General features: G+C 32.3%; 15 protein-coding genes across 15 annotated transcripts; 4 read left to right on the top strand and 11 right to left on the bottom strand. All coding sequences in view use genetic code 12, as the record gives it.

Annotated features, from left to right (window-relative positions):
* Positions 1–125: 125 nt before the first annotated feature.
* CTRG_00472 (ubiquitin carboxyl-terminal hydrolase) lies at positions 126–1,052 on the top strand (the record flags this gene model as incomplete). The annotated part of the gene is made up of 1 exon (XM_002545645.1): positions 126–1,052. The coding sequence occupies one exon, from the start codon at positions 126–128 to the stop codon at positions 1,050–1,052; it is 927 nt and encodes a 308-aa protein (XP_002545691.1).
* An 814-nt stretch (positions 1,053–1,866) lies between these two features.
* Positions 1,867–2,520, bottom strand: MOH1 (Moh1p; the record flags this gene model as incomplete). Its single annotated transcript, XM_002545644.1, has 1 exon — positions 1,867–2,520. The coding sequence occupies one exon, from the start codon at positions 2,518–2,520 to the stop codon at positions 1,867–1,869; it is 654 nt and encodes a 217-aa protein (XP_002545690.1).
* A 2,155-nt stretch (positions 2,521–4,675) lies between these two features.
* CTRG_00470 (mitochondrial 54S ribosomal protein uL22m) lies at positions 4,676–5,638 on the bottom strand (the record flags this gene model as incomplete). The annotated part of the gene is made up of 1 exon (XM_002545643.1): positions 4,676–5,638. The coding sequence occupies one exon, from the start codon at positions 5,636–5,638 to the stop codon at positions 4,676–4,678; it is 963 nt and encodes a 320-aa protein (XP_002545689.1).
* A 1,114-nt stretch (positions 5,639–6,752) lies between these two features.
* On the bottom strand, positions 6,753–7,412 carry CSH3 (Csh3p; the record flags this gene model as incomplete). Its single annotated transcript, XM_002545642.1, has 1 exon — positions 6,753–7,412. The coding sequence occupies one exon, from the start codon at positions 7,410–7,412 to the stop codon at positions 6,753–6,755; it is 660 nt and encodes a 219-aa protein (XP_002545688.1).
* An 899-nt stretch (positions 7,413–8,311) lies between these two features.
* Positions 8,312–8,791, top strand: CTRG_00468 (uncharacterized protein; the record flags this gene model as incomplete). The annotated part of the gene is made up of 1 exon (XM_002545641.1): positions 8,312–8,791. One exon carries the CDS (start codon positions 8,312–8,314, stop codon positions 8,789–8,791), a length of 480 nt encoding a protein of 159 aa, XP_002545687.1.
* A 40-nt stretch (positions 8,792–8,831) lies between these two features.
* Positions 8,832–10,610, top strand: CTRG_00467 (uncharacterized protein; the record flags this gene model as incomplete). The annotated part of the gene is made up of 1 exon (XM_002545640.1): positions 8,832–10,610. One exon carries the CDS (start codon positions 8,832–8,834, stop codon positions 10,608–10,610), a length of 1,779 nt encoding a protein of 592 aa, XP_002545686.1.
* A 141-nt stretch (positions 10,611–10,751) lies between these two features.
* On the bottom strand, positions 10,752–11,243 carry YAH1 (adrenodoxin; the record flags this gene model as incomplete). The annotated part of the gene is made up of 1 exon (XM_002545639.1): positions 10,752–11,243. The coding sequence occupies one exon, from the start codon at positions 11,241–11,243 to the stop codon at positions 10,752–10,754; it is 492 nt and encodes a 163-aa protein (XP_002545685.1).
* A 292-nt stretch (positions 11,244–11,535) lies between these two features.
* Positions 11,536–12,021, bottom strand: VTI1 (v-SNARE protein; the record flags this gene model as incomplete). The annotated part of the gene is made up of 1 exon (XM_002545638.1): positions 11,536–12,021. The coding sequence occupies one exon, from the start codon at positions 12,019–12,021 to the stop codon at positions 11,536–11,538; it is 486 nt and encodes a 161-aa protein (XP_002545684.1).
* A 2,691-nt stretch (positions 12,022–14,712) lies between these two features.
* CTRG_00464 (uncharacterized protein) lies at positions 14,713–16,137 on the bottom strand (the record flags this gene model as incomplete). Its single annotated transcript, XM_002545637.1, has 1 exon — positions 14,713–16,137. One exon carries the CDS (start codon positions 16,135–16,137, stop codon positions 14,713–14,715), a length of 1,425 nt encoding a protein of 474 aa, XP_002545683.1.
* An 83-nt stretch (positions 16,138–16,220) lies between these two features.
* On the bottom strand, positions 16,221–17,849 carry CTRG_00461 (uncharacterized protein; the record flags this gene model as incomplete). The annotated part of the gene is made up of 1 exon (XM_002545634.1): positions 16,221–17,849. One exon carries the CDS (start codon positions 17,847–17,849, stop codon positions 16,221–16,223), a length of 1,629 nt encoding a protein of 542 aa, XP_002545680.1.
* CTRG_00462 (uncharacterized protein) lies at positions 16,599–17,258 on the top strand (the record flags this gene model as incomplete). Its single annotated transcript, XM_002545636.1, has 1 exon — positions 16,599–17,258. The coding sequence occupies one exon, from the start codon at positions 16,599–16,601 to the stop codon at positions 17,256–17,258; it is 660 nt and encodes a 219-aa protein (XP_002545682.1).
* On the bottom strand, positions 16,634–17,053 carry CTRG_00463 (uncharacterized protein; the record flags this gene model as incomplete). The annotated part of the gene is made up of 1 exon (XM_002545635.1): positions 16,634–17,053. The coding sequence occupies one exon, from the start codon at positions 17,051–17,053 to the stop codon at positions 16,634–16,636; it is 420 nt and encodes a 139-aa protein (XP_002545681.1).
* A 1,233-nt stretch (positions 17,850–19,082) lies between the features above and the next one.
* Positions 19,083–20,633, bottom strand: FCY2 (Fcy2p; the record flags this gene model as incomplete). Its single annotated transcript, XM_002545633.1, has 1 exon — positions 19,083–20,633. One exon carries the CDS (start codon positions 20,631–20,633, stop codon positions 19,083–19,085), a length of 1,551 nt encoding a protein of 516 aa, XP_002545679.1.
* Positions 20,634–21,844: 1,211 nt separating this feature from the next.
* CTRG_00459 (uncharacterized protein) lies at positions 21,845–23,347 on the bottom strand (the record flags this gene model as incomplete). The annotated part of the gene is made up of 1 exon (XM_002545632.1): positions 21,845–23,347. The coding sequence occupies one exon, from the start codon at positions 23,345–23,347 to the stop codon at positions 21,845–21,847; it is 1,503 nt and encodes a 500-aa protein (XP_002545678.1).
* Positions 23,348–24,237: 890 nt separating this feature from the next.
* On the bottom strand, positions 24,238–26,166 carry AAP1 (Aap1p; the record flags this gene model as incomplete). Its single annotated transcript, XM_002545631.1, has 1 exon — positions 24,238–26,166. The coding sequence occupies one exon, from the start codon at positions 26,164–26,166 to the stop codon at positions 24,238–24,240; it is 1,929 nt and encodes a 642-aa protein (XP_002545677.1).
* Positions 26,167–27,401: the final 1,235 nt, after the last annotated feature.

The raw sequence follows: 27,401 nt of genomic DNA, 5'->3' as shown, positions 1-27,401 counted from the left end.
ATGATATAAATGAAGATTACAATGATAGAGGATCAAATGGTTCTAATAGAATATATAAAAACTGGAGAGAATTGGCTAAGAATAAACCACCAGTTGGGTTATTAAATCATGGTGTGACATGTTATATGAATTCTGCTATTCAAGCAATGATCCATATTCCAGCGGTGCAACATTACCTCAATGATGTCAATAATAATAAAATCAAAGATTTGAAGCCAAGATCAGTTACTCATGTTTTAGCTGAATTGAGTAAGAGAATGTGGATGGGGGATAAAAAATATATCAACCCAAAGAAAATCATACAAAGATTGGATGAAATTAATTGTATGATGAGTGAATGGCAACAAGAAGATTCCCATGAATATTACATGTCATTGATGTCAAGATTACAAGAAGATTCAACCCCAAAGGGTAAGAAATTGAATGAATCGATAATTTATGATATATTTGGGGGATTATTAAAACAAAGAATCACATGTCATAAATGTCATAATGTATCAGCTACTAATCAAGAGTTTTATGATTTATCTTTAGGATTAAATCGTAAAAAATTCAAGAATAGTAATAAATTTTCAATTGAAAAATCAATTAATGAATTTTTCAGTAATGAATTAATTAAAAAAACTGAAGAGAATAAATCTGGATATTATTGTGAAAATTGTAAAATGTTTACACATGCCAATAAAATATCCACCATTAAAATTGCCCCAGAAACATTAACTATTCATTTTAAACGATTCAAATTCAACAATAACTCAAGTTCCAAAGTCAAACAACTGATTAATTATTCTAAATTTTTAAATTTGAGTAAATATATGGAAGACAAGGAAGAAAAAGCTGTATATAAATTAATTTCAGTTATTGTTCATGAAGGTAGATCGATATCTAGTGGTCATTATGTTTCTCATTGTTTACAACCGGATGGATATACTTGGTGTACATATGATGATGAATACATCAATAAGATTGAAGAAAGAGTAGCATTGAATGATCCATCTGCATATGTTTTGGTTTATACAAAATTAACCCCAAAAGAAATGGCATCAGAATAGATATATAGATTGAATAACGAAGGGTAGTAATATATATATATATATATATCATTATAAACATATGTCAGACACAATAAAAAAAAATGCAACCACTGATGGAGAAAGACAAAAGACAAAAAAAAAGAATCGGGGTGCAAAATGAGAAAAAAAAAGGATCGTGCAACAACGCACAAAAAAGCAAAAAAGAAACAAAACCAATCGTCAGGTATATTTCTTCTTACAAAATCATATAATGAAGTTAAACTTATATGTATTATTATTATTATTATTATTATAAACAACGATAAAATTATAATCAAAATCAAAATCAGAATCAGAGAAGTAAACAAACCTAAACAGAGATAGAATAAAAAGGGGGTATATGTGTAAGGGAAGAAACTGAAAAAAAAAAAAAATCAGAGAACCAAATAGTATAAATAAATAATAAAAAAAGGAACATCAACCAAGAACAGATTTAGAGCAAATCAAAAAATCAAAAAAATTAAAAAATAAAAAGGAAAAACCAACCATGAAAAAAGACAAAGAATAAAAATAAAAAGTAGACCAATACCTTTGAAAAAAAAGCCAATAAAAAAACAAGGGAATAAACCAGTAATGAGATATATATAAAAAAAGGGAAAATGTTAGTGGTATATTACCCGAGGGACAGACAATTAACAAAAAAAAAAGTGTGTGACCCCCCGTAGGGCATAAACCCAGCTCGCGGCAAACTTTGATACCAACTAAACGTAACAAGCCAAAGAACTATCTTCTTCCTTTTAATACTAGAAAACTAGTAGAAATAGGAGTAATAGTAGTGATAGGAGTAGCATTATTAAGCATCAACAAAAACATCATCGTTGTCTTGATCTTGTTGTTTCTCTTCATTACGATAAGGTAATCTTAAACGATTCATTAAACTTGAATTGCTGGATCTTCTTCTACTAGCAAGTTTTAATTTCTCTTTTGTGGCAAAAGATGATTCATTATAAGATGAAGAAGAGCAATGATTATTATCTTCTTTATCAATTTCCAAATCGGATATAGTAGAATTTGAGGAAGATGATGAACTATACCTTCTTCTAAATTTATTCTGTAATGCTCTTTCAAGTAATAGTTGAGTAGTTGTTAAATTTTCAATAAAATTTATATAACTCTTTTCAATAACAAATTTCCCTTCTTTATAAGTTTCTGAATATGAATATGATTTCTTATAATACCAACCTAATGGATTCTTACATTGATGACATTTGATTTTATTAATTAGATAAACACCAGTTTTCATTTCAGTCTTTTCTGGATTTAAATTGAATTCAATATTGATCAAATTATCAACTAAATACGCAGGACCACTGGCTCCATTGAAATTGTCTGATAATATCAAATCTGATAAACATAAATGAGAAGAACATCCTTTACAAGTAATGATCTGAATATTAGGAGAATCATACTTTGAATTCTCAAAGTAATTGGTACATTTTAAACCCATGATGATGATAAATGATAAGTAATCTTAAAATAAACTGTGAATTGAAAGGGGAAATAGGACTCTTCTGAATGTGATTTCTCGTAGATAGTTTTCTTTTACTTTCCTTTCACTGTCACACAACACTCTCTCACATATACACACTCACTCTCTGGTGAATATGAAATAGGGGGCGGAGGATGGAGGAGGGATGTAAAATGATGTAGTCAATAACAGTGGACAAGTAGAAGATTGAGGTAACTACTTGTTGATATGAAACTGATCTTTAAAGTGGGTTGGTAGTAAGCTGATGATAATAATTGTAGAAACAAGTAAATAAATATGTATATATATATAAATATATAAAAAAGAATCAAAGAATGGTTTATGAATTCAAAGTAAAAGTAAAAGTAAAAAAGAAAAAGGAGTGATTTATAATTATATGTAAATTTTTTTTGTTCCTGTTTCTTTGTATTAATAGTGCAACACTTTAACCAAAGAGGTTATACTGTTTAAACCAAAAAAAAAAAAAATGAGCTTTAGTAACAGTGAAACACCAGTGTACTAGTGACTCACCGAAATGGAAATGGAAATGGAAATGGAAATAAAAAACAAGTGACAATATTTAATATTTAATATTTTATATGTGTGTGAATGTGCGTGGTTTTTTCTCTTTTAAACTGATACACACAACTGTGGGTGAATTACAAAAATACATTCAACCTGTGAAGACTAAAAACTAAAAACTAAAAACTATGGGGAGATTGTCTGGAAAGAAAGAGGCGGCGACAGAATGGGTGCAACAAAATGGCCGGGAAGAGGAACATTAAGAGGAGGAGGAGGAGGAGACGTGGGAAGGAAATAACAAAATAATACATTACATAATATAATATTATATTATATTATATTATATTATTATCATAGATGTGTGAATACCAAATAACCCACATATTTACTCAGAGAGATCATTGATTGAATAATAATTTAAACAAGATCTATTAATAATACACAACACACACTTACGCCCACTGTCCATACCCACTGTCCACACTCTGGGTGAAGTAGTCACAAGTTTTTTCTGATTCCTCTCTACGTCTACTTTTCCTTTAGTTAATCGTTTCCAACTGTTGAGTTTCACTTTAAGATTTCCACAATTTCTTTTAAATACTCCGACAGACAAAAAATTATATATACCACATATATACCATATATATATACTGCAAAGCATCCAAAAGCAAAGTGTATATAAATAAATGAGTAGATTGTTTATCTCTTTTCCTTGTAACAATGTGCTACTTTCTTGAATTAACACGTCACGTGTCCAGTATCACTAATCATTGTATAATCTATTGTTATTTTAATGAAACTCCATATGTTACCATTACCTACTCTTTCTTTCTCATCGTTTACCTCCTATTGTTGTATGTGGTGCGTGCCTCTCTGTCCTTTTTTTTTATCGTTCTTATCGAGATGATGCAAAGATAACAATGTCAATTTGGTCTTCAAGACACTACCACCTATTATATACTCCGACATTTCAAACCACTTTGTACTTTCGATTGTAGTTTCCCATATCACAATTAACATCCGTTTCATGTCTTATCCTGACTTTTTATATTCTATTTTTTATGTCTTATTTTTGCTAAATTACTTACGTTGCATATATCGAATTTAGTTCTAAAGAGAAGTTGTACCCATTCTCGGATACTCGGGTTATCTTATCGCACACATTCTCCCCTCCTTCTCCTCCTCACTTGTTAGCGTTGTCATTGCTGTTTTATTTTTTTTTTTCGATTATGCTTTAAGCGTCTCCTAATGTATAACTCATTTAGGAGCAGTTAAGAAAACGGATATTATATAATAAACCCTGCTATGAAAGTTACTTTCAATTAAGATTGTTTTTATTTTCTTTTTACATAATTGTCATCAAATTTTTTGTTAACCCCGAAAAGAAACAATTAAAAAAAATACCGCACACACTTTCTCTCCGCAATATATCACGTGGTACTTGTTTATGTGTAGTTTGCCACGTGATTTAAATTCGCGTGGGTATACTACACGTGTTTAATTGCTAATTATTTCTTTTTTTTTTAAACATCAATTGAATATGTACAATTGTTATGAATATATATATATACATGAAAGAAAGAAAAACATATTAAATCATCTAAAGGGCAAATCACCATTTGTACCAACCTCTCACTTTAATATTCAATGGTTCGTTATTTAATGGAGTACTTGGTTTACTGTGAAGTTCTTTTTGGTTCTTTTCCCAGGCAAGTCTATCCAAAGTTTGTTGAGTTTTTAAAACACATTTCAAATGAACATATCTGTGATGAAGAATACCATGTCTACCTCTACCTTTGAAATCTATTCTCTTTCTCCAGTTACCATCACTACCGGTCCATAATTGATCAATATATAATTCATTTTCATTCATGTTCAATATTTTGGCTTCTTCTAAACCTTTTTTCAATAATTTCTCTAATTCAGTAGCCATTTTCTTACTATTGAAATGTAATTGATTAATAGCTAATTTAACATTGAATTTTCTAACCATTCTATTAACAATAGTGGCCTTTTTCATAGATGATTTAATTCTATAACTTTGTAAATAAATAGATGGTTCCAAAATATCAATTTCTTGTTTAGTTAAAGTGAATTTATATTTTTTACCTTCATGATCTAATACTTGACCATTCTTGAAAAAACCATTCATTTCAACATTTTTATTAAATAATGCAATTTTCAATGGATGAATATAATTTTCAACTTTAACTTGTACACCTTCAGCTTTTTTTTCATAAAAATTAATCAACTCTTGATCATTTTCTGGAGTAACTTGAGATTTTCTAGTTTCTTCATCAGTTGTTTCAACTGCTTGTGTTGATTGAGGTTCAATCTTATTTTCTGTGATATCTCCCAATAAACTGGCAAGTTTTGGAGTTGTTGTTGTTATAAATCTAACAGGTATTGGATTAAAAACCTTTAAGGTATGTGCAGATCTAATTAAAGGTCTGGTTATTATAGAGAACCTATTCATGTTAATGATGGACCACCTCTCAAATGGTTTAATACCCAGTGAAAAAATTTTCTTTGATTTTTCAAGTTTTTTTTTTCTCTCTCTCTCTCTCTTTTTCATATTGATTCCATGAACCAACCAAAATCTACAATTTGATACCTGGTACACGAATATGAATTTTAGTAATAACCAATTCTTCTACAATACTTCAACAACTTACGAATAATAATAATAATAATAATATATAATGAATATTTCACAGCTATATAACAAATTAAAGCAGAAGTAATCAAATGAAATAACAGTCTTTTATTTTAGTTTGTTATATATATATATTTTGTTTTACCTTTTTTCTTTTCCCCAAATAAAAATAAATTACATTACAAAACATCTAATTTAAGCATCATCAAAACCAGTCAAGTTTTTATCTCTTGGTCTATTAGGTAATGGGTAAACAAATGGAATTGGTTCATGATCTGGATATAAGTATTTTCTTCTTAATGGAGTTAATAATAATAATACTGGGGCAGAAACTCCCAATGCAACTGCTGTGAATAATGCTGTATTAACATGTGCATGATAACGTAACCACTAAATAGTAATAATATATGTTAGTAATAATGAATTTTCAATTAATGGTTGTTTGTGTTGTATTAGGGCAGGGTGATTGATTATACGATTGTTTTCATAGTCGGACAATACTTCATTAATTGTTTCTCCTGGTTGATATTCCACAAATATCCTCTTTATCAATGAGTATATGACATTGACGTTGATTCATTCAATACCTATAAATATTAACATAAACTTTCCAATTCATGTACTCTCTTTTCACTGAGCCAAATCCCTTGTCAATAATCATAGCCACTCCTAATAAAAAACAAATGAATCTTAACATACTCTTAATGGTTGTTTAAAATATATTGGTTTATCACCCCAAACTTTATCTCCACTCATGGTTAATTATATTCGAATATGTATTTAAATCTGATCAATCTTTAAATTGATATTGCAGTTTTTTTTTGATTTTTCTTTCAAAACTCTCTCTCTTCTGGTAATAGAATTTTTGGTGAGCCTAATTGGTTAGAAAACAAATAAAAATATAGTAGTGCGGTTACCGATAACGTGATTATTGTCAAGTGATCTTTTTTTGTATGAATCAACACAAACTATAAAACAAGATAATAAACGTATACAAGTAAGAATGATAATTCCCCTTTTTTCTTTGTTAAGCTTAAGACTTTCTCTTTTTGGCAGATTTGTTACCACTCTTAGAAGCACCAGTGGCTTTAGCTTCTTCCTTTTGTTCTTCAACAACAATGTCATGTTCTTGTTTAGCTTGCTTTTCAGCAGCTAAAGCGGCTTCTTCAGCTTCTTGTCTATAGAATTCTTCTTTCAATTTGTTATCATACCATTGAGCATAGTATAATCCACCTTGTAAAACCAAAACTCCCAATAAAACAAAGATAATCATAACTTGACTAGCAGCAACAACATTAATACCAGTTTGTTGATCAACTTCACCCCATTCTCCACTAACACAAGAATTGACACCGGTTCTTAAATTGGTCAAATAAATAATAATACCAACCATGAATAAACCTAAACTACCATATTCGAAATATTTAGCTTCTTCATCTGGTTTATATAATTTGATGAAATGTCCAATTAATCCAAGAATACCAACAGCATGTAAAGTATAATGAATATACATTGGTGAATTACCCCATTGTTTATAATAATTAAGAGAATCTTCAAATCCATTAGGAACATCATGTCTCCATAAAGTATTTAAATCAAATGGCCAGTTACCATAGATAACTCCTAATCCAAAACAAGTGGCTCCAATGATTAATGAAGTTCCAATTGGAACAATTTCTTGATATGACATCATATTGATTGTAAAAAAATTATAGGTTAGATAAAGGTGGAGGGGAAAAGAAGAATACTAATAAATAGATTATATCACTTGTTGAACTGAACAATTTTTTTTTTTCTTTGTTGTTTAAACTTGAAGTCAGAAGAAAAAAAAAAAATTTCTTTACTAGGTTTTTGATTAGGGCACGTGATCTATACAGTATTCGCATGTCGCGGCGAAAAGTTCGACAAAGCCCTGCGGGTGGGGGTCGTCGACTTTATCTATTTGTGGTTTGAATTTTCAATTCTTAATAAAGATAGCAATTAAATGTATTGCACATTTTGAAAAAAAAAATAGTTGAACCAATATAAGTCCTACAGATGTCCATCTCCTGATTATCTTAGAAATCATTGTCTTTTATGTATGGTATTTGTAGTGAGCAATTGATGTTGAAACATCCAAACCGACACACAAATCAATCAACCAGTGAGGTTCAGACTAAACCATTCAACCGAGATGACCCCTTCTTTTATCATTCTCTCATCTTATTTTTTAGTCCATACATAGCAACTTCTTATCATTATAATGATCACTACTACCCACCCACTTATCCATATATGCATCAGAATCCCTCTCGTGAATCAGCTAGGACTCTCCACTCCAGGGTGAATGTTGTCTTGTATATTGCAATCAATCATCTATGCTATGGTCACAAGTCGCGCGGCGATTTCAAAAACTTTTGGATCCAAAACCCATAATCGGAGAAACTTAGTTGATTCGTTGTTGATTTAAGGATAATTTTCGAGGGTTGATTATACAGTGGTATATATACCAATAAGTAATTGCCTTTCTTTCCTTTTTTTTATTTTTAATATAGCAATTCTTTTTTTTATCTTTCTTTCTTTTTTTCACGGTTCTACACTTAATAGTTTTAAATGTCATTAAACTATCAAATATCATTGGATAGTTTACCCATTGAAGTTCTCACCAGAATACTAGATTATGCAAGATTAGAAAATGTTATCCAGTTAGTCTCCCATGAATTTTTTTTAAAATCAAACCCAAACCTTAAAACTGCAACCAATGGATTGATTACAAGTAGTACTATATCATATAATAATAGATTCATACAATATTCATTTGTTCATATGTATAAAAGGACTAAAACTTACCTTGATAAAGACAATTTGCTGTTTATCAATGAGGATGATGTTGAACCTTTGGTTCATTATTGTATTCATGAGAACCTTCCAATTGTTTTGACATTGAGTTATTATGTTTGGTCATTGGCCGATTTGGTTGAAATGGTGGCATTGATTTCAAATTTGCCAAATTATTTGATCCGATACAACCCTAGAAAATTGAATTTGGTTCCCGGGTTTCTTGTACAATTTCAGTTTGAATTATTTATTTAATATCATTGGTGACCATATTGGTCCTTCTGTTAATGCTATAATGGTATACAACTATAGTGGAACATTTATATTCAATGATATGAACTTTCCAAATTTGGAAATACTTTGGTTTGAAGATAGCAATATCAAATTCATTGGTCCCTTCCCAGCATCTTTAAATACAATACACTTGTATCCTAACAAATTTGGTTGGAATAATAATCGTCAAGTTAAAGTGAACCAAAACCTTCCAATATTCCTTAATAGTCTACTTTTAGGTGATTGTTCCGTGAAAGCAATTCATTCAGGCAGTCATATGTCATCCATTGAACTTAGAAGAATCAGAGTAAAAGATCCAGATCAAGAGTACAATTTTGTAAAAGAAGTGATATTGAAGAGTTTAGTCAGTGGAACCTTGAAAGAACTTAGTCTTGATTCAATTTGGAATTCTCGAAATTTTTTGCTTGATATTGAACAAGAAATATTCAAATGTCCTGAAGTTCAACCTTGTTGCCAACAATTATCGAAAGTTTCACTTACTGGATTCTGTCCACCGTTAAGCATGTGCTCCAATTTGAAAAGCTTGAATATACTGAAATTGAATGACCAAAGTATTTTTGATAATTATAAATTCCCGGAGAACTTAGAACGATTATCGTTGTCATTCAATAACATTAAAAATTTACTCCCGATTGATAAAAACATTACTCTGGCAACAAAATTAAAGACACTAAATTTAGCTGATAATCCAATTGACTGGACATTGTACATTCCAAATTTTAAACGATTTCAGAATTTGAAATCTTTAAAGTTGTCAAATACATCGATTGGTGATCATTTCCCAAAAATCACGTACCCTGATTCTGTTGAAGAGTTGTCTTTAGAAGTCAATATGATCAGATCATTACAGGAAGTTTATTTCCCTAAAAGTTTGAAAAATCTAGGTATTGGTTCCAATTCAATAAAAACCGTCGACAAACCAAATCTTCCGGCGGGTATTGAAACCATTCATTTAACTGAAAACAGAATAGAAAGTGTTGATTTAAGTTGTAATTCTCAAGGTGAGGAGTTAATGATTGAAATATTATATCTTAACTATAACAAATTAAGCAAGTTTGATTGTATTAAATTACCTAATCATTTGAAGATTTTAAATTTTGACAACTGCAGAATATCAAGTGTTTCTGGTATCGAATTTCCTCCAACATTAATGGAATTGGGTATCAGTGGCTGTGAATTAAAGAAATTTGAAAATGTGACATGGGGTTCTTCGCATCCACAATTGAAATATTTAAACTTATCACAGAATCAATTAACTGTCTTTGAGAATAAACTACCTCCTTCTATTGAAATCCTAAACTTATCCATGAACAAGTTGTCTAGCTTACCCCTTTCTGTTCTTGAAAACTTGGAATGTCTTAAAACAGTACACTTGTCGAGTAATAAATTCACAAAATTCAACTACCAATTCAATATCATCAACATCAAAACCCTCGATTTGTCCTTCAACTCCATCAAGTCATTAAATTTGACGTTCCCCAAGAATCTCACAACAAAACTAACGGTGCTCAATTTATGTCTGAATAAATTAACCAGCTTGACAGCACAAATGATTGGTCATAATAAAGACCTAACCATGCATGATAATATGGTTGAAATTGATATGACAGATAATAAAATCAAGTCTAGTGAATTAACAAGTAGATTAACTGAATTTCCTAATAACTTGCTGTGTTTTTTCATTGGACATACAGGAGAACAGGATAGGTTTGGTTATGATCTTGCGAGAAATGTCATTGATAATGGGTTATGTAGAGGTAAAAGAATCGATATTCCATAGATAGCACAACTTAATTTAGTGAATAAATAAAATAAAACGATTAACCTTTATTATGAATCTCTGGGTCCGTTAAAGGGAAAGACTATTTACAACAACATCAGCGACAACAAAGAAATACACCTCCTATGTACTATTATCCAATTATTTGTTAAAATCTCTTGATTGTAAGTTTCTTGTCATAGCAGGTAATGCTACTCTAATACCATCTAATTCTTTAGACATCTTAACTTGACAACCTAATCTTGAAGTTTCAGTTAAACCAAATGCTAAATCCAACATATCATTTTCATCATCATCAGGTTCAGGTATTTCATCATAATATTCAGGATCAACAATAATATGACATGTACTACAAGCACAAGATCCACCACATGCACCTTCCATATCTAAATTATGAGCTTGAGCAATATCTAAAATATTATCACCTTCAGCTACTTCATAAGTTAATTGTTTACCATCTTTAGTTATAAATGTAATTTTTAATTCTTCACCAGGGTTTGGTTTCTTGAGATGTCCATGAAGGTTTATTGGAGTAGTATGAAATGATTTAAAAGTAAATTGTGTTGGTCTGTGGATTAAAGATAACTGTTTTGGATAATTACGTATTCCAACTCGAGATATAAGTCTAAACATCGTAGTAGTATTCCTCCCCTGTTCTAATGATGAAGTATTTCTAGAAATTAGATTTGATTTGAAATATTCTGCAATTTTTTTTTTTTTTCTGTCTCTCACTCTTTCTATGAGTTTCCTCTGTGCGTCTTTATTTTTTTTTTTTTTGCTCTCTTTCGAAATTGCGTAAATCCGTCGAGTTTTTTTATTTTTTTTTTTCTCACCAGTAGTGATTCATAGACATCTAATAATTGAGTCATTAGCCTAAAGACCCATAAATATCAAATTTACACCTAAACAAAACATAAATAATAACCTATGAAAATTTACTATAGAGAACTAAAAATATTAATAAAATCAAAACCGCAATAATACCATAACTTATAAATTTATTAGCAGTCAATCTTCTACTCATAACTTTTAAAGTTTGAATTGACTTATCAATATAATTATCAGCTTGAGTTAAAGTATTTCTTGAATTACTAATCTGTTCACGTTGTGATCTTAAATCATTTAATATATTACTACCAATATTTTCAGTTTCTAGAGCAATTCTTTGACTATCAAATAATCTTTGTGATGATCTTTCTAATGATGAATTATTATTTAATAATTGTTTTCTTTGATCTGATTCAATTCCATTAGAATAATTCTTATTACCAAATAATTCATATTTATCTTGAGAATCTAAAAGATTATTATATGTATTTTGACATTCATCTAATTGTGATTTATATTGACGAATTTTAGAATTGTATGAAGATCTTTGATTTGATGGTATATTTGAAACTTCAATATTCATTTGATCTAATAATTCTCTTGATTCTTCATTTAATCCTTCAATTGCTTTTAAATAAGTCTTACGTTGTTCTAAAACAAAAAATTTTTTATTCCATGTTAGTAATGGTTCTTTATCACCCAGGAGTAAGGCAAATTACTCCCTAATAGTAGTAATAATAGTACATACCAGCATCAACTGAGTTGATTTGTGAAATCTTGGATTGTGCTTCTTGTATGGATAATTGGAATTCAGATTCATATGTTGCAAATGATTCAGACATGGTTTCTTATTGTTGGACGACGTAGGTTTGAGTGTAATTTATCTTTTTCTTTATTTTTTTTTATTTTTTTTTTTGCTTTGGTGTCACTGGAAAGGATTCTCTCTTTAAATGTGAGCAAAACACTCTACCAAGCATACAATTCTTGAATAATGTTAAATTATACAATTCTGGAAACCAGTGCTTGCACTGATTACTTCCTAAGGAACAGTTGTATTTAACATATTTGTCCATAGTTAGCTAACAAGAAATTAGAAAGTTAAGCGACAAGGTCAATTTATCAATTACGATAAATTGTAGTCTAAAAACATTCACTTACAATGAGTGAAATATACTAAAGTGAAGGGTCAAAATATAATAGTTGTAAAATACAAATCTATATTCAAAAGTCCTTAATCTCCTATATTCAAAGTTTCTTCAAAATGAAAGGAAATTCCCCTCTATAAAGGATGCTTTGTTTGATCTGAGCTTTTACTAAAAATAGTAACAATACCTTTTTTGGCCTTTGTTATACGGGTCTTGTTTGGATTGTAAGAAATAATCTTATAAAAGTAGTAATCTACTCGTAGTGATTAAAAGGAAAATAAATTGGTTAACTATAAACATATCTGTAGAAACGCTCCAGAGGAGAATATAACACTTACTAAATAGAGAAGTTAAATCAAAAGGGATTGAATACAACGAATGAGTATAATATAATCTGCGAACGTTTCGTTAACATTAAGAGGGGAAATCTTATCCTGAAATTTTAGGAATTACACGACCAATTTACATTTGGTTGTGAAGCGTTCTTCAATAGCGTCGTCTATTTAAATGGACGACTTCCCCCTTTATTCTGCACATTTTAGGTGCTACTTTTACATAACTATCTATCTAACTAATTCGCTAACTTAATTATATATTCATTTGGTATTATTCTACATCTATTTGATTACTACAAATAAGTTCTTCCCTGGTTTTAGGAATAGCGTCTTCATTTCTAACATTTCCCGAGTCACCTGGGACAGGTCCTTCATTGGTGTTTTGGTAACCAGAGTTATCCTCATCATAGTTCTCCTCATTATTTTCTTCCTGATCTGGGTTAGCATTTTGATCAACTAAGTCCTCATAATCAACCCCTTCAACCTTATCATTTTCTTTTTCCTTTCTTCTAGTTGTGTTTTCGTTGGTGTTAAAGTAAACACTATTAATGTTGGATAAGTTGATGGTAATGTTAATAGATTGTCTTTTTGGTTTAGTGATTTTATGAATCATAGTTTGAGATGTATTTATTGTGTTGATTTATTACTTCTCAATTTTACCAGATGTATTCTTGGGAGAATTCTTTCCTTTTTATAGTGAGGTATCATCATTTTCTTTGATGAAATTTCTTTAGCATTCCCCTTGTATAGGTTCCCAGTAATGGAATTTTTTCTAAGGATTCTAACTTGTAACTTTGGTCTGTAATTGATAGTAGTCTTCTAGGGACCACTATTTATCGCTGAAAAAGATCCTCTCTTTAAATGTGGACAAAACACTCTAGAAAGCATACAATTCTTGAAACCAGTGCTTGTGCCGATAACTTCTTAAGGAACAGTTGTATTTAACATACTTGTCCATAGTTAGCTAACAACGAAGCAGATAGTTAAGCGACAAGGCCAATTTATCAATTACGATAAATAGTAGTCTAAAGGCATTCACTTACAATGAGTGAAATGCACTAAAGTGAAGGGTTGAAATAAATTAGTTATAAAAACACTAATTTATATTCAAAAATCCTTAATCTCCCTATATTCAAAGTTTCTTCGAAATGAAAGGAAATTCCTCTCTATTTATAATCAAATATACATGCCGGGTAATACCTACCTACCCATTGAAATCCCCTCTCCACACGTGTGAGCTGTCCTTTACATGTGTGAGCTGTCCTTTACATGTGATTCTGGAATGGATTGTCTATGAATAGGAGTCCATTCCCCTTCTCTTTAGTTGTTTATCTTTGAATAGAAATCAATAAGAATTCTAGAAACTCCAATGTCTCTAACCTTACATTATAGAATGATTACAATCCATAAACAAATTTCAGGATAAGATTTCCCCTCTTAATGTTAACGAAACGTTCGCAGATTATATTATACTCATTCGTTGTATCCAATCCCTTTTGATTTAACTTCTCTATTTAGTAAGTGTTATATTCTCCTCTGGAGAGTTTCTACAGATATGTTTATAGTTAACGAATCATTCAATTTATTTTCATTTTAATCACTACGAGTAGATTACTACTTTTATTCGATTATTTCTTACAATCCAAACAAGTCGTGCCGCAAAACCAGAAATAGAAAAAAAAAATCAATCAATATAAGAATTAACAAAAAGTATATAATATATAATAATAATAATCAAAAAAAAAACACTATAAACGGCCCCAAAAACATTTACGTTATTCATAAAACTATGCTTTACAAATAGGAACATCTAGTTTCAACTTCATCACCATCACATTCATCACCTCTAGATCTATATTTCTTAAAAGCAGCTTTAACTTGTTCTAACAAATCGTGGTCAACTAATGCAGCTTCTCCAGAATCTATGGAAGCACCAGATTGAACCTTCTGTAATTTATTCAATTCTTCTTCAGTGATATGTCTTTCACCAATTTCAGAAGCAACGGCAGCTTTAGTAGTGGCATGTTCTTCATCATCGTTCAAATCCAAAGCATTAACAGTCAAGTTCAACAATGATTTACCAGATTTTCTTCTACCTAAACTTCCTGGAATTGGACCTGCTCTTGGAGCATGCTTAAAATATTCTTCTTCAGTGGCAGCATCGGCAGATTCAGTTTCATGCAAAATAACAGATTCACTCTTTCTATTCTTTGGAGTGGCAGGTGTCTTTGGCATTCTGTTGGCTGCTGCATTGTCATGAATCCATTTGGTAACCAATGAAGTCCAACCAGTTTGATGTGATGCACCCAAACCTCTACCAGTATCACCATCGAAATATTCATAAAATGGAACATAGTCCTTAAAGTATGGGTCTTTGTTCAAAGTGTCATTGTCACCATTACAAGCACGGTTACCTTCTTCATCTGGCAAAAAGATACGAATAACACGGTGTTGGATTTCTTGAGCACATTGAGCCAAGTTCAAATAATCACCAGATCCTTTTGGACATTCAACCTTCAAATCTGGACCATAGTACAAGTAGAATCTTTGCAATGCTTCCACCAACAAAAAGGTGGTTGGTAACCAAATAGGACCTCTCCAGTTGGAATTACCACCAAACATACCGGAATCTGATTCTCCTGACAAATATGCAACTTCAAAACGTTGGCCATTGACTTCTTTGACATATGGGTGATCCTTGTGGTGTTTGGATAATGATCTAATACCATAATCAGATAAAAATTCATCTTCATTCAACATTCTATCCAAAATAGCAAGCAATCTTTCCTTGGACACCAAGGCCAATAATAATCTTTCACCAACACCTCTAGTTTCCATAGATGCAATGTTTCTTTCAGACATGGTTTTTCTGTGTTCCAAGAACCAGTTCAAACGTTTTTTAAATCTTGGGTATCTGTCCAAAAGATCAGGCTCCAAAGTCAAGGAAGCATACAATGGAATCAAACCAACCAATGATCTAACGTGCAATGATTCAACAGAACCATCATCGTATCTAATAGAATCGTAGTAGAACTTATCATTGTCATCCCACAAAGAATCATGAGAAATTTCTTCACCACCATCACCACCGGTATATGACATGGCATCCGCGATGATAACAAAATGTTCGAAAAACTTGGAAGCAATACTTTCATAAACTGGTCTGGTTTTTGCCAATTCAAGAGCAATGTTCAACATTTGCAAAGAATAGAAAGCCATCCAAGCGGTGGAATCGGCTTGTTCCAAACTACCACCAGTTGGTAAATCTTCAGATCTATTGAAAACACCAATATAATCCAAACCTAAGAAACCACCTTCAAGACATTTCTACCTTCAGCATCCTTTCTGTTAACCCACCAGGTGAAGTTAAGCAACAACTTGTGGAAAGTGGATTCCAAGAATGTAATATCTTCTTTACCATGCATTTTTCTTTCAAGTTTAAAAACACGATAAGCGGCCCAGGCATGAACTGGAGGATTGACATCACTAAAGTTCCATTCATAAGCAGGAATTTGACCATTTGGATGCAAGTACCATTCACGAAGTAAACTAGAAATTTGATTTTTGGCGAAATTCGGATCAATCATAGCAAATGGAATACAGTGGAATGCAGAATCCCAGGCAGCAAAGAATGGATATTCCCATTTGTCAGGTAAAGATAAAACTTCGTCAGAGTACAAATGTCCCCATTCTTTGTTTCTACCGTTGGCTCTATTCATTGGTGGCTTAATGGTGTTTGGATCACCATTGGCCCAGTAGTTATGGGCAAAATAATAGAATTGTTTGGTCCAAAGCAAACCTGCAAAACCTTGACGAAGAATACTTCTAAGATCTTCAGAAAGTGGGAATGGACTGACTTTCCAGTAAAATTCATCAGCCTCGGCTTGACGTTGGGTGAATATTTGATCCAATTCATATTCATCAACTTCGCTCTTGTCTCTGGTGAACTTATAACGAATGGTGACATAATCACCAGCTGGAACATTATCAAAAGTGAACCAAGCAGCAGCTTTGGTACCGGTTTTATCAGGGTTAACGGCACCTTTTTCTTTATCAACAACATAATCATGGAAACCATCCTTGACATATTTGTGCTTGTTTTCTTGGTTGTACAATCTTTGAGTGTTGGTTTCATTTTCAGTGAAAATCAACTCTGGTTCAATATCTGGATCATTTTCGGTTACACCAGGGGAAGGTGCAAATGCCAAGTAACGTTTACCAAATTTTTGAGTATTAACTTCAATAGTGTAATCATCGACTTTTGTAACACTTGGTTTGTCAATGTCAACATATTCATCACTTCCCCATGCCCAGATGTTTCTCAAGGTACAGTGGGGTAAGATATGCAATGGAGCAGCTTTATCACTTCTGTTATAAGCAGTGATTCTAAAGTATAAATCATGAGGATGATCACCCTTTGCAGATTCAAATACAACATCAAAATATTCATTGTTTTTAAATAAATCAGTATCAGTGATTTCAAATTCTCTTTCCAATCTTGATCTTTTTTGGTTCTCTTCAACCAATTGCTTGTAAGGATACTCATTTTGTGGGTACTTGTACAAGTATTTCATGTAAGAATGGGTTGGAGTGTTGTCGAGGTAGTAATATTGTTCTTTGACATCCTCACCATGGTTACCTTGGGAATTGGTAACCCCAAACAATTTTTCTTTAAGAATTGGATCTTTACCATTCCACAATGCCATTGTAATGTTGATGAATTGTTTTCTATCAGACACACCTGCAATACCGTCTTCACCCCATCTGTAGGCACGACTTTTGGAATCATCGAAACTAAAGGATGACCAAGCATCACCATCAGCACTATAATCTTCACGAACAGTGGCCCATTGTCTTTCCGCAACATACAGCCCGAATTGACGCCAGGTAATGTCCTGCATTCTCTCCTTTTCTGCATCAAAGTGAACCATGATAATTGATTTTAAATTGATATGTTTCTCTAAACAAAAAAAAAAAAAAAACGGGGGGATAGTTGTTGAAAAAAAAGAAGAAAAATTTAAACTAGATAAGGAAATCCACTGAAATTTAAAGTCTAGCAAGTATAAGCAAGAGAGAAGTTAAGGATCTTTGAATTGAACTTATCAAAAAAAACAGTAGAACTCAATTGTTTGAAAATATTCCCAACTAGTTGTCGTCAGCAAAAAGAAGAAAAAGAAGAAGAAGAAGAAGAAGAAGGAGTTAAATGTATTAATAAATAATATATTAAAAATTACTTCTTTTTCTTAGATGAATATGAAAGAAGGAAAAATTTAAATTGTTTAGTCCGGAAATTTCATTTACTAGTTATCCCTAAATTGAATCAAACTAACCATTTGTAATATTTATGTAAATTATCTTAAGACAAGACAAAAATAATGCATAGAATTTACTGGTGCATAATTTTGTACACCTAAACTCCTTGCTCACATCGTATTGGTAAGTTTGCTATGGAGGGCTTTTGTTACTAATCCAGACAGAATCGAACAATCATCGCAAGGAGCAAAGAACCAGAAAAAGGGGGAGAGAGAGAGAGAGAGAGACAAAGAGAAGGGGGTATCGGAACATTTGATAGGTCGACGACCGAGGCGGAAATTCAACACAACAATCGCCTTCCTCTCCCATTCCTCCCCCCCCCTCCCCATCCAATGTTTAATTAAATGCCACAAACAAAATCCAGAGAAGAAATATTTGACACAAATTCTTTGAATTCTATGGGAAGTGGCTCATCACTTCAGGTTATGATTAATCCCTGATAGGACTTGAAAACAGAGATTATTAACAAGCATAGAACACATTACTAAGATAATACAAGTCAATCAATTGTTGATTGAACAGAGTAGCAATAAAATCAATTTCAATAATTTATTAGCCAGGTAAATTTTTTTTCTTAAGGTAACACAAAATTAAAGTTCGACAAATTAATTCTATATTATTCCGGAGCACTACACTGTATTTCCGGGGGTAACCTAACCACAAAAACCACCATTGGAAAATGGCAATCATCATTCTGCAACAGCACGTGACCAGCACGATCTTGGCAGGATGAAAAATTGTCTTTAGTCAACATTAGAGGAAACCCTTTTTATTCTTCACAAACAATGGAAGAGCTTGTCAGTCGACAGGTGACGACTCTTTTGTATATTATTGTAAACTCTCTTCTGATATTAACGACCAAAGTATTTCAATTCAAATGGTCTAGCTAAATTGTAACCAACAAAGGCAAAAATGATATTCAACTCCCATGAAATATCACCACCATATTCTCCGATTTGTCTAGCAATGACTCCTTGGTACCATGTTTGATTCATTGAAAGAACTGTAGAACAAATTCCAAAGCAGAACCCAACCACACCAGCTATTCCGATGGGAAGAGTTTTTGGATTGTTGAAATCACTAACATCATAACCTGAAAATCCTTTTCTGTAAATAAAATGTTCTGCCAAGGACATACTTAAATAAATGGAAACATTGTAACCAATAATGGATAAGAAATTCGATAATGCTGCTTCAAATTTATAGTATGCTGGAATGGAAAAAGCTAAAGAAACCAAATTACCAATAATACACCAAGCAATTCTTGGAACACGAGCAAATTGACTCCAAATACATTGAATGGCTAATGATAACGAGTATGAACCCGGCATATTGTTAGAAACAGCACCCAATGCAAAAACAACAATGATAAACCTGTACCCTTGATTGTTATTATCACCACATAAGATCTCATAAACTAACCCACCAATAGAGTTTTCATTGTAAGCTGTTTGAAATCTTGATCCGTCAATAGAAACACTAGTACCAATAGCTGCACCTAAGACACAGGCAAAAATAGTAGGTAAAGTCAATCCAATAACCATAGCTGAGGCAACTTTCCAAGGATTAGAATTTGATGGCATATAAACTGTGTAATCTGCAGACAGGGGAATCCAACCAGCATTTAAACCAAATATAACGGCAATGAAACTTAATACATTACCTATTTCTGTTTCCCCGGATTTCATTTCTCCCCATCTGAAAGAATGAGTTGGAGCAAATTTAGCAATAATGATGATAAAAACAATAAAATTAGGAATCCATGCGTATTTTTCATATAAATGGACAGTTTTATATCCAAACACAGCGAAAATACAAGTACAAATAACCAAAATTAAACAACCAGCCCATGGTGGTAAAGGTCCAACAGCACTTAAAAGTTGTGCACAAGGAATAACATTAACGGCATTCCACCCAATACATGAAATAACATTGAATAATGCAAATACTCTTCCCATGATATTCCCTGTGAAATAACGAGATAAAATTTGTTGTCTTAATCCAAATCTCATACCAAATGCAGAATAAATACCTGTACAACAAGCACCGATGAAACACCAAATACAAATAATAATGGTACTGGTTCTAAAATCTAAATCAAAAGCAGTTGGACCCAATGATCCAATGGACAACCCACTGATAACCATATTTGGTGATAAGAAAATGAATAATGGGGATAATAATGAAGTATCAGTTCTTTCTTCTTCAGGAACTCTTTCAATACCTCTGATTTCTGCATTAATACGAAGACCAATTTTATCAACCCAATTATCGGCTTCTTTGGTTGTTCCTATCTGGGTAGTACTTTCATCATCTCCATTGAGTAAAGCTTTCTCTCTATCTATGGTAGAAATTCCCACATTTTTCTCTTGGTCCTTCTCGTCGGAAATACTCCTTGACATTATATATTCTGGTTGCTAATGGAAATAGTAGCTAAGATATAAAAGCTGCAAAAATCTTAAAAAAAAAATTAATAAGAATGAACAAGATAAAGTTGATATTCAATTATGGATTAATATATAGTTTTTATTTCCTTCTCCTGTCTCCCCCTTCTCGATGAGTTTAATTTGAAACTAAAACTGAATTAAAATTACTCGGATCATTTCGAGGCTTTATCGTATAGAGAAGGAAAAATTTTTCTTACCAAACGGCGTTAAATGTCTTGCATCACCTGCGGAAAGATTGAGTTTTTAAAGTGAATCACAAAATGTGATAAGGTACGGCACAAATTTCAGAGAAAATGTTAAGAAACAAAACTAGTGAATGCTGTGAAACCAAAAAAAGGTGGAGATTACATTAATAGATGCAGTAATGTCGTTAATTATGAATACTTTAAAAACCGATTTAGATATCAAAGAAATTTATCTGTTCTTTTTATTTATTTTGTAATTACTTCTAAGGGTTTCACGTTAATGCAATCGGATTATTATTTTTTTTTTAGACATATACTCTAATGTCATACGATGCTAAGAAAAAAAAAATATATTGAGAAATAAGGTAATGTCATCACGTGTGGCTCATGGTCTCACACACATAGAAGTCCTTTTCTGAATGAAGTACGAACTCGTTCAAAAGTTGTAGCCCCTATCAGAGTGAAGATTTCGTATCTGATTAAAGTATAAATTGTTGCTGGAAACATGCATCTTGATGCAGGTTATTAGTGCTATTTATATTCAACAATTTTCTCTTCCACCGGAAACTCCGAATAACATAGTTCATACAACAATATTCAACTTGAGATTTTTATAATCATGTTGATCTCGATTGTCAAACATGTGTCCCAAAAGACAATCACTTCCGGCAGCGGAAAATCAATACCGATTATTAAAAACGGAGATAACATTGGTGGTTTCAGACTATGTTGATTTTAGTAATGTGTCAGTGTCCCTAATAACCCCATCTACATGTATAAGAATAGTCTGATTGATCGGATTCCTCCCCGAAGGGGCCGATTGTAATCGAGCTCCAGCCTCGTAGTAGTAGATGATGTAATTAATAATGATTAGCTAACATGAACAACAAAAAAAACAAAATGCAAACGTATGATATTCATAAAATACTCCCGTATATAATCTAAACTATAACAACAACAATCTCTAAATTACTCTAAAAACTAAGGTTCGCATTCTTCAGGTCCCTTTTTCTCTTCATCAATTACTTTACAAACTTGTTTCTTCTCTTTCTTATCCATGGCATTAAGGTAGTAAATTGTCATACAAGGGAAAGCGATTGATAATGTACTAAACCATGCAACCAAAATACCAATGTTTCTACCCAATTGTCTTCTTGTAGTTCTAAAGAAAATTGTTTTAATTGCTTCGTAGTAATTGTGTGAAGGCATGGCATAACCATAACGGAAGAATTTGGGAAGAAGACCAATTGGTGTGAATGTTGGAGTAATATTAGCAATAATAATGAAAAGAACCCAGAATTGAAGCAATGGTGGATAAATTGTAAGAATAAACATACCCACAAGTTCATTGATAGCACCAAGAGCCCACATATCCAAGAATGTAATCATCCAATAAACCATAAAACCACCTCTACCATAAGAGTTTGTAAATGGGACTTGGAAGGCTAATGTGACCAAACATGCACATAAACTCATAATGAAAAATGAAATCACAGAAGAAAGGTATCTAAAGATTAAGAAATGTGAACGTTTAATTCCCAGTCTGGCAACAGCCATGTTTAATGGACCAAAGAAATCCAAATTCATAATTGATAAAATGGTCAAATAAATGATACCATCGTGGAATGGACCAACATAAATGGCCAAGTTATATTGAACATTATCAAGTCTTCTGAATTGTAAGGGAGTACCAAGTAGTTCTATTTGAGTTTGTGATGTTAAAGTCGTGTTACCAAATATACCACCAACCATTTTTGATTGAGCACTTAGCCAAAGACCCTCAACCGCTTGAAGGGAAGGAAGCCCCCAAATACTCATACCAAATGAGTGTCTGGCACTTTCATAGATTGAAATCACACCGTTTCCAGAAAGGTTGAAATCTCCATTACCTTCTGTGATGGCCGTGTAATAGTTGTAAGTAGCATTAGGTGGAATGTAAAGTGATGTCCAATACTTTTCATCATGAATCAATTTTGCAATTTGATCAAAAACAGTAAGATTATTTGATTCGGCCATTTCTCTGAAAGCAGTAATGTTGTAAATATGCCAGTTACCTCTATATCTACCTTCTGGTGAACTCACAACCTCATTTAAAGTAGTACCAAAAAGTGGTGGGATTCCATCAATGGTATCAACATCTTCTATAACAACCAAATTATTCATATTTTTAACTCTACCATCAATTTTATAAAATGAACCCCAATAAATAGAGAAAATCCCCAAGATACCCACCGACATAATGAGATAATTCAAAGCAAAACGAGCTGCAATTTTCTTTCTTTGGGTAGCGAATCGACGACTAAAGAATGAGAACCCTTTATGAATTTTATTAGACATGGAATGACGACGATCATTCACAGCATTGGCCATAGCATGATAATGAGGATGGTTTTGAGTTGTATCTTCTGGAGGAATATTTACTCCAGGAGTCAAGGTTTTTGGTTCTTGCAGAGAATCTTCTTCACTTGACATTTTTGAACTCATTAGATTGAAGAATGGGGAAAGGAAAAATTAAGTAACAACAGAACTAAAGAGCAGCAATAATCAACACAAGAAAATAAAGTGAAATGAATATGGATTGGTGATGAAATTAACAGACAAGTAGTTCTTGAATAGAATGATTAATAGAAAGAAGTAAAAGGACGCTGGTTAGGTATCACATGTCCGGAAATTTAGGAGAGAGTGGGAGTTTGTCATTAGAGTATTTATAGTCGAAGTTGGGATGAAAAATGTAGGATTTGTCAAATTTATTAATTTTTTTGTTTTTATGCACAATGGGTTAAATATTGTAGAATTTTTTTTTTTTTTTTTTTGATGTTGCTTCTTTCACAGTACTGTAGCGTACAACAAGTTCTGTTCTGTTTTGTTCTGTTCTGTTCTGTTCTGTAGTGTAGCGTAGTGTGTTGGCTTCAATGTTGCTTCTGGGCTGTAGTAGTTCGTTCTCCTGCCGCCCCAAGTTTTATTTTTGCGTCCAGTTTTTTGGTACCATAACCAAACACTTACAAAAATACAAAACTACAAAAAAAAAGCTTAACAAAAATGTACAGTAAGCTTTTTCGCATCCGGAAAAAACCAAAAATAAATAACTATGGAGTCTTTTTCTTTTTTTTGCCTTATTAGGTCGGAAATACGTTAAATAGATGAGAAGAGCTTACAAATCAACACGGCTAACCATCAGGACTAACCTTTAACCAGAACTAATGGTCGGTAATGATCCGAAGGAGTTAAGAAATATTAAATAAATAGCAATGAGTATAGGAGATTTGGCTTTTCATTCGGTTGTATCCTACGGTTTTGTGCCTGAAGAATATTTAAAATAAATACTACACGGATATATATATATATATATATATGAATAAATAAATAAGAGATTACTAACAGAATGTCTTGTAAACTTTATACCACCATGGTTTTGATTCCATGACAATACGTTCCTCTGCTATTTCTTGTTTGACTGCCTCTAAATCAACTTGTCTTCTACCAGTATCCACATCTATTTCTTCAACGGTAAACCAAAATTTGGTTAGTGGTGTTTTGTGATAATAACAGGCAAAGATTTTATGGCCCAACCAACAAAGAAACAAAATCGGTCCTCCGAGATATATCTTGAAGAATCCTTCGACATCTGCCTTATGTTTACCTGGTGGAAATAACGCTGCCCAGAATTGCAACCCCAAGATGGCCACAATTGTCACAATTCCGTACCATGAGCACCATAATGGAGATACGTATAATAATTCATCTTTGGGTATTCTGGCCTGATGTTTTAATGCTCGGTTGAATCTCAATTGGCAAATATTGATCGATAAATATGTAAATAGGGCTCCTAACCCCGATAAACTCAATAACCAATCAAAAATTTGCACCGATGTATCTTCTCCTGGAATACATATCAAATAAGCCAACAACCCAAAGGCAAACTGTACCAACAAACATCCCATAGGACGACCCTTTCTATCAATAAAACTTAAGAAGCTTGGACCTTGTTGTAAAGCACCAATGGCACATAATACTCTGGTAGATGCATAAACAGAAGCATTACCAACCGAAAGAACCGTTAAAATAACAACAGCATTCATAATCGATGGTAAGGCGTTGATTTTGGCATGCTTTATAGCAATTACAAACGGAGAACCGTTGACACTGGACCCAAATCTTCCGGTATCTTGTAACTCGGGAAGTTTATAGGACACGACAAATCCAATCAAGATAATGGTCAAAATATAGAAAACCAACAAACGGTAAAAAATCTGTTTTCTTGCTTGATTAATCGATTTCTTCGGAGTTGAACTTTCAACAGCAGCCAAACCAAATAGTTCTACCCCGGCATAGGCAAATGCAACATTAGTAACAATATAACATAATTGTTTAAAAGGTTCCACGGTGTTGAATAACCCACCAGCAGGTTTTTGCCAATTTTTTGCACCGATATATGGTTGACCTGGAACGCCACCTGTGACAATAATTATAGATAAGATATTAAAGCCAATCACGGCAATTACTTTGATAATACTGATGGCCATTTCAATTTCGGCATATCCATACACTCCAAAAAGGTTTATTATCACGATCACCACATAAAAAATGGTAACAAATACCGCGGGATGGATTGATGTGGTCCAATATTGTACTGCGAGTGATGCGGCGATAATTTGCAACGGTAGGGTGACCAACCACTGCAAGGCATAATTCCAGGAAATGGCAAAACTGACACTCTTGTCAATAAACAAGGAACAATAAGTGGTAAATGATCCAGATACAGGGAATGCTGTTGCTAGTTCTGATAACGAAGACATAGTTGCAAATATCACTGACCCCACAAAAAGCCACACGAGTACTAAACCCAAGGGACCAGCATGAGCCAAAGAACTTCCTGAAGAAATAAGTAAACCAGTACCAATAGAAGCTCCTAAAGAAATCCAAGTCAAATGCCTTGTACGTAGTCTTTTTGATAAAGGGGAACAAGATGTTATTAGGGCATCTCTTTCAAGTTGTGTGAAACGGGAGTAATCGAAATTGGGGTTGGCGGGGTTGACCTGAAGATGACTTTCTTGGTCACTGATGTTGTTATAAACAGGAGGTAATGTTGAGTAGTCAAAGGACTTGAATGAATCTATGAAATCCTCTAGAACTTCTCTGGGAGTTCTATGGTATGTTGAATTAGAAGATGTGGTTGAAGACGTCACATAAGACCCATTTGATGTGTATGATGATAGGGTAGCAGATAAGTTTGATCTTTGAATAGTACTGTCATCGTCTACTGTAACCATTTGATTGAAGGAGTTCTTCACTGAACTTGACATAACGAGTAAAAGAAAATGAAATTAATAGTTTAAAAAAAAAAAAAAAAAAGTGAAAATTAAAAAAAGGAACAATGATAGGAAGAAAAAACAGGAATAAATATAAAATAGAATATTATTATACTTGATTAAGCCAAATTATGATTTTTGGGTGACAAAAAGATATTATTATTATTTCTTTTGATGACAATACACAACAATAACAATAATAATATTCTTATTAACAATAATAATAATAATGTGTGTCTGATATCTTTAAGGTGGAAATTACAATGACGTACTCTCTATAGGCTACAGTACAAGATCTGTTTGAATAAGATAGTTGGTAAGGTTTGTTGGTAATGAAGATTATAGTTTTGTGGATGAAAGGGGATGATAATCAGAATACACTAAAAAAAGGAATAGGTATACTGAACAACAACACTAAAATGAAAAAAAAAACATCCAATTCATCAACAAATAAAGACCGTCCACTTGTGGGTTATATATATGTATGTGAGTAATGTTATTTGCTATCTATTACGCATACAAGATTGTTGTTACACGAATGAACAAAAAAAAAAAAAAAAAAAAAAAATTTTATGCTAAGCCATATTGTTGGAATGGCGGCTAATTAAAGATAGCACACAATCAATTAGTCTGATAATGGGGGGCAGGCAAACAAAGTTTAAGGAGCCGATCTCCCTGTAAAAAGAAAAATTTCTTGTCGACTTTATAAAATCAACCAATCAGGTTTCATTCCAGTCGTTACAAAGCATATTCTATATAAAAGAAACACATTTATCGTCCTCGTGGCATCAGTAGAGATAACAATATATTCTTAAAAAAAAAAAGGAACAAACAGATACGAATGAGATCTCATGATTAGACTATCTGTGTGTGTACTCTAATGTAGGTTCAATTGCTACATGAGCTTGAATAAAACTGATGACATTTTTTTAGAAAAATTTTAATTTGTGTATAATTACTGCACACATTTTAACCTCTACAACATCTCTCCCGTAATGTACTACAATCCCTTCCTCTCTTTTTATTCCATTATTATCTGTTCCGCCTATTGTTCATATTATTACTATGACATCTGTTGTTCACTACGTGTCTTTGTTACTCCCTGATTTTATAATCATTCTAATTTCCTGCATCGCTGAACATGAATCAAGGCTCTATACGGTTCATGCACTATTGATTTGTATGTATGAGAAAAAAAAAAAAAAAGATAAAAGAGTTAACCCTTAAAT

Source organism: Candida tropicalis (assembly GCF_000006335.3).
Source record: "Candida tropicalis MYA-3404 genomic scaffold supercont3.1, whole genome shotgun sequence".
In the NCBI taxonomy this organism is placed as follows: domain Eukaryota; kingdom Fungi; phylum Ascomycota; class Pichiomycetes; order Serinales; family Debaryomycetaceae; genus Candida; species Candida tropicalis.
Note: the sequence above shows the minus strand (reverse complement) of the source record. Positions and strands in the feature narration are given on the sequence as shown.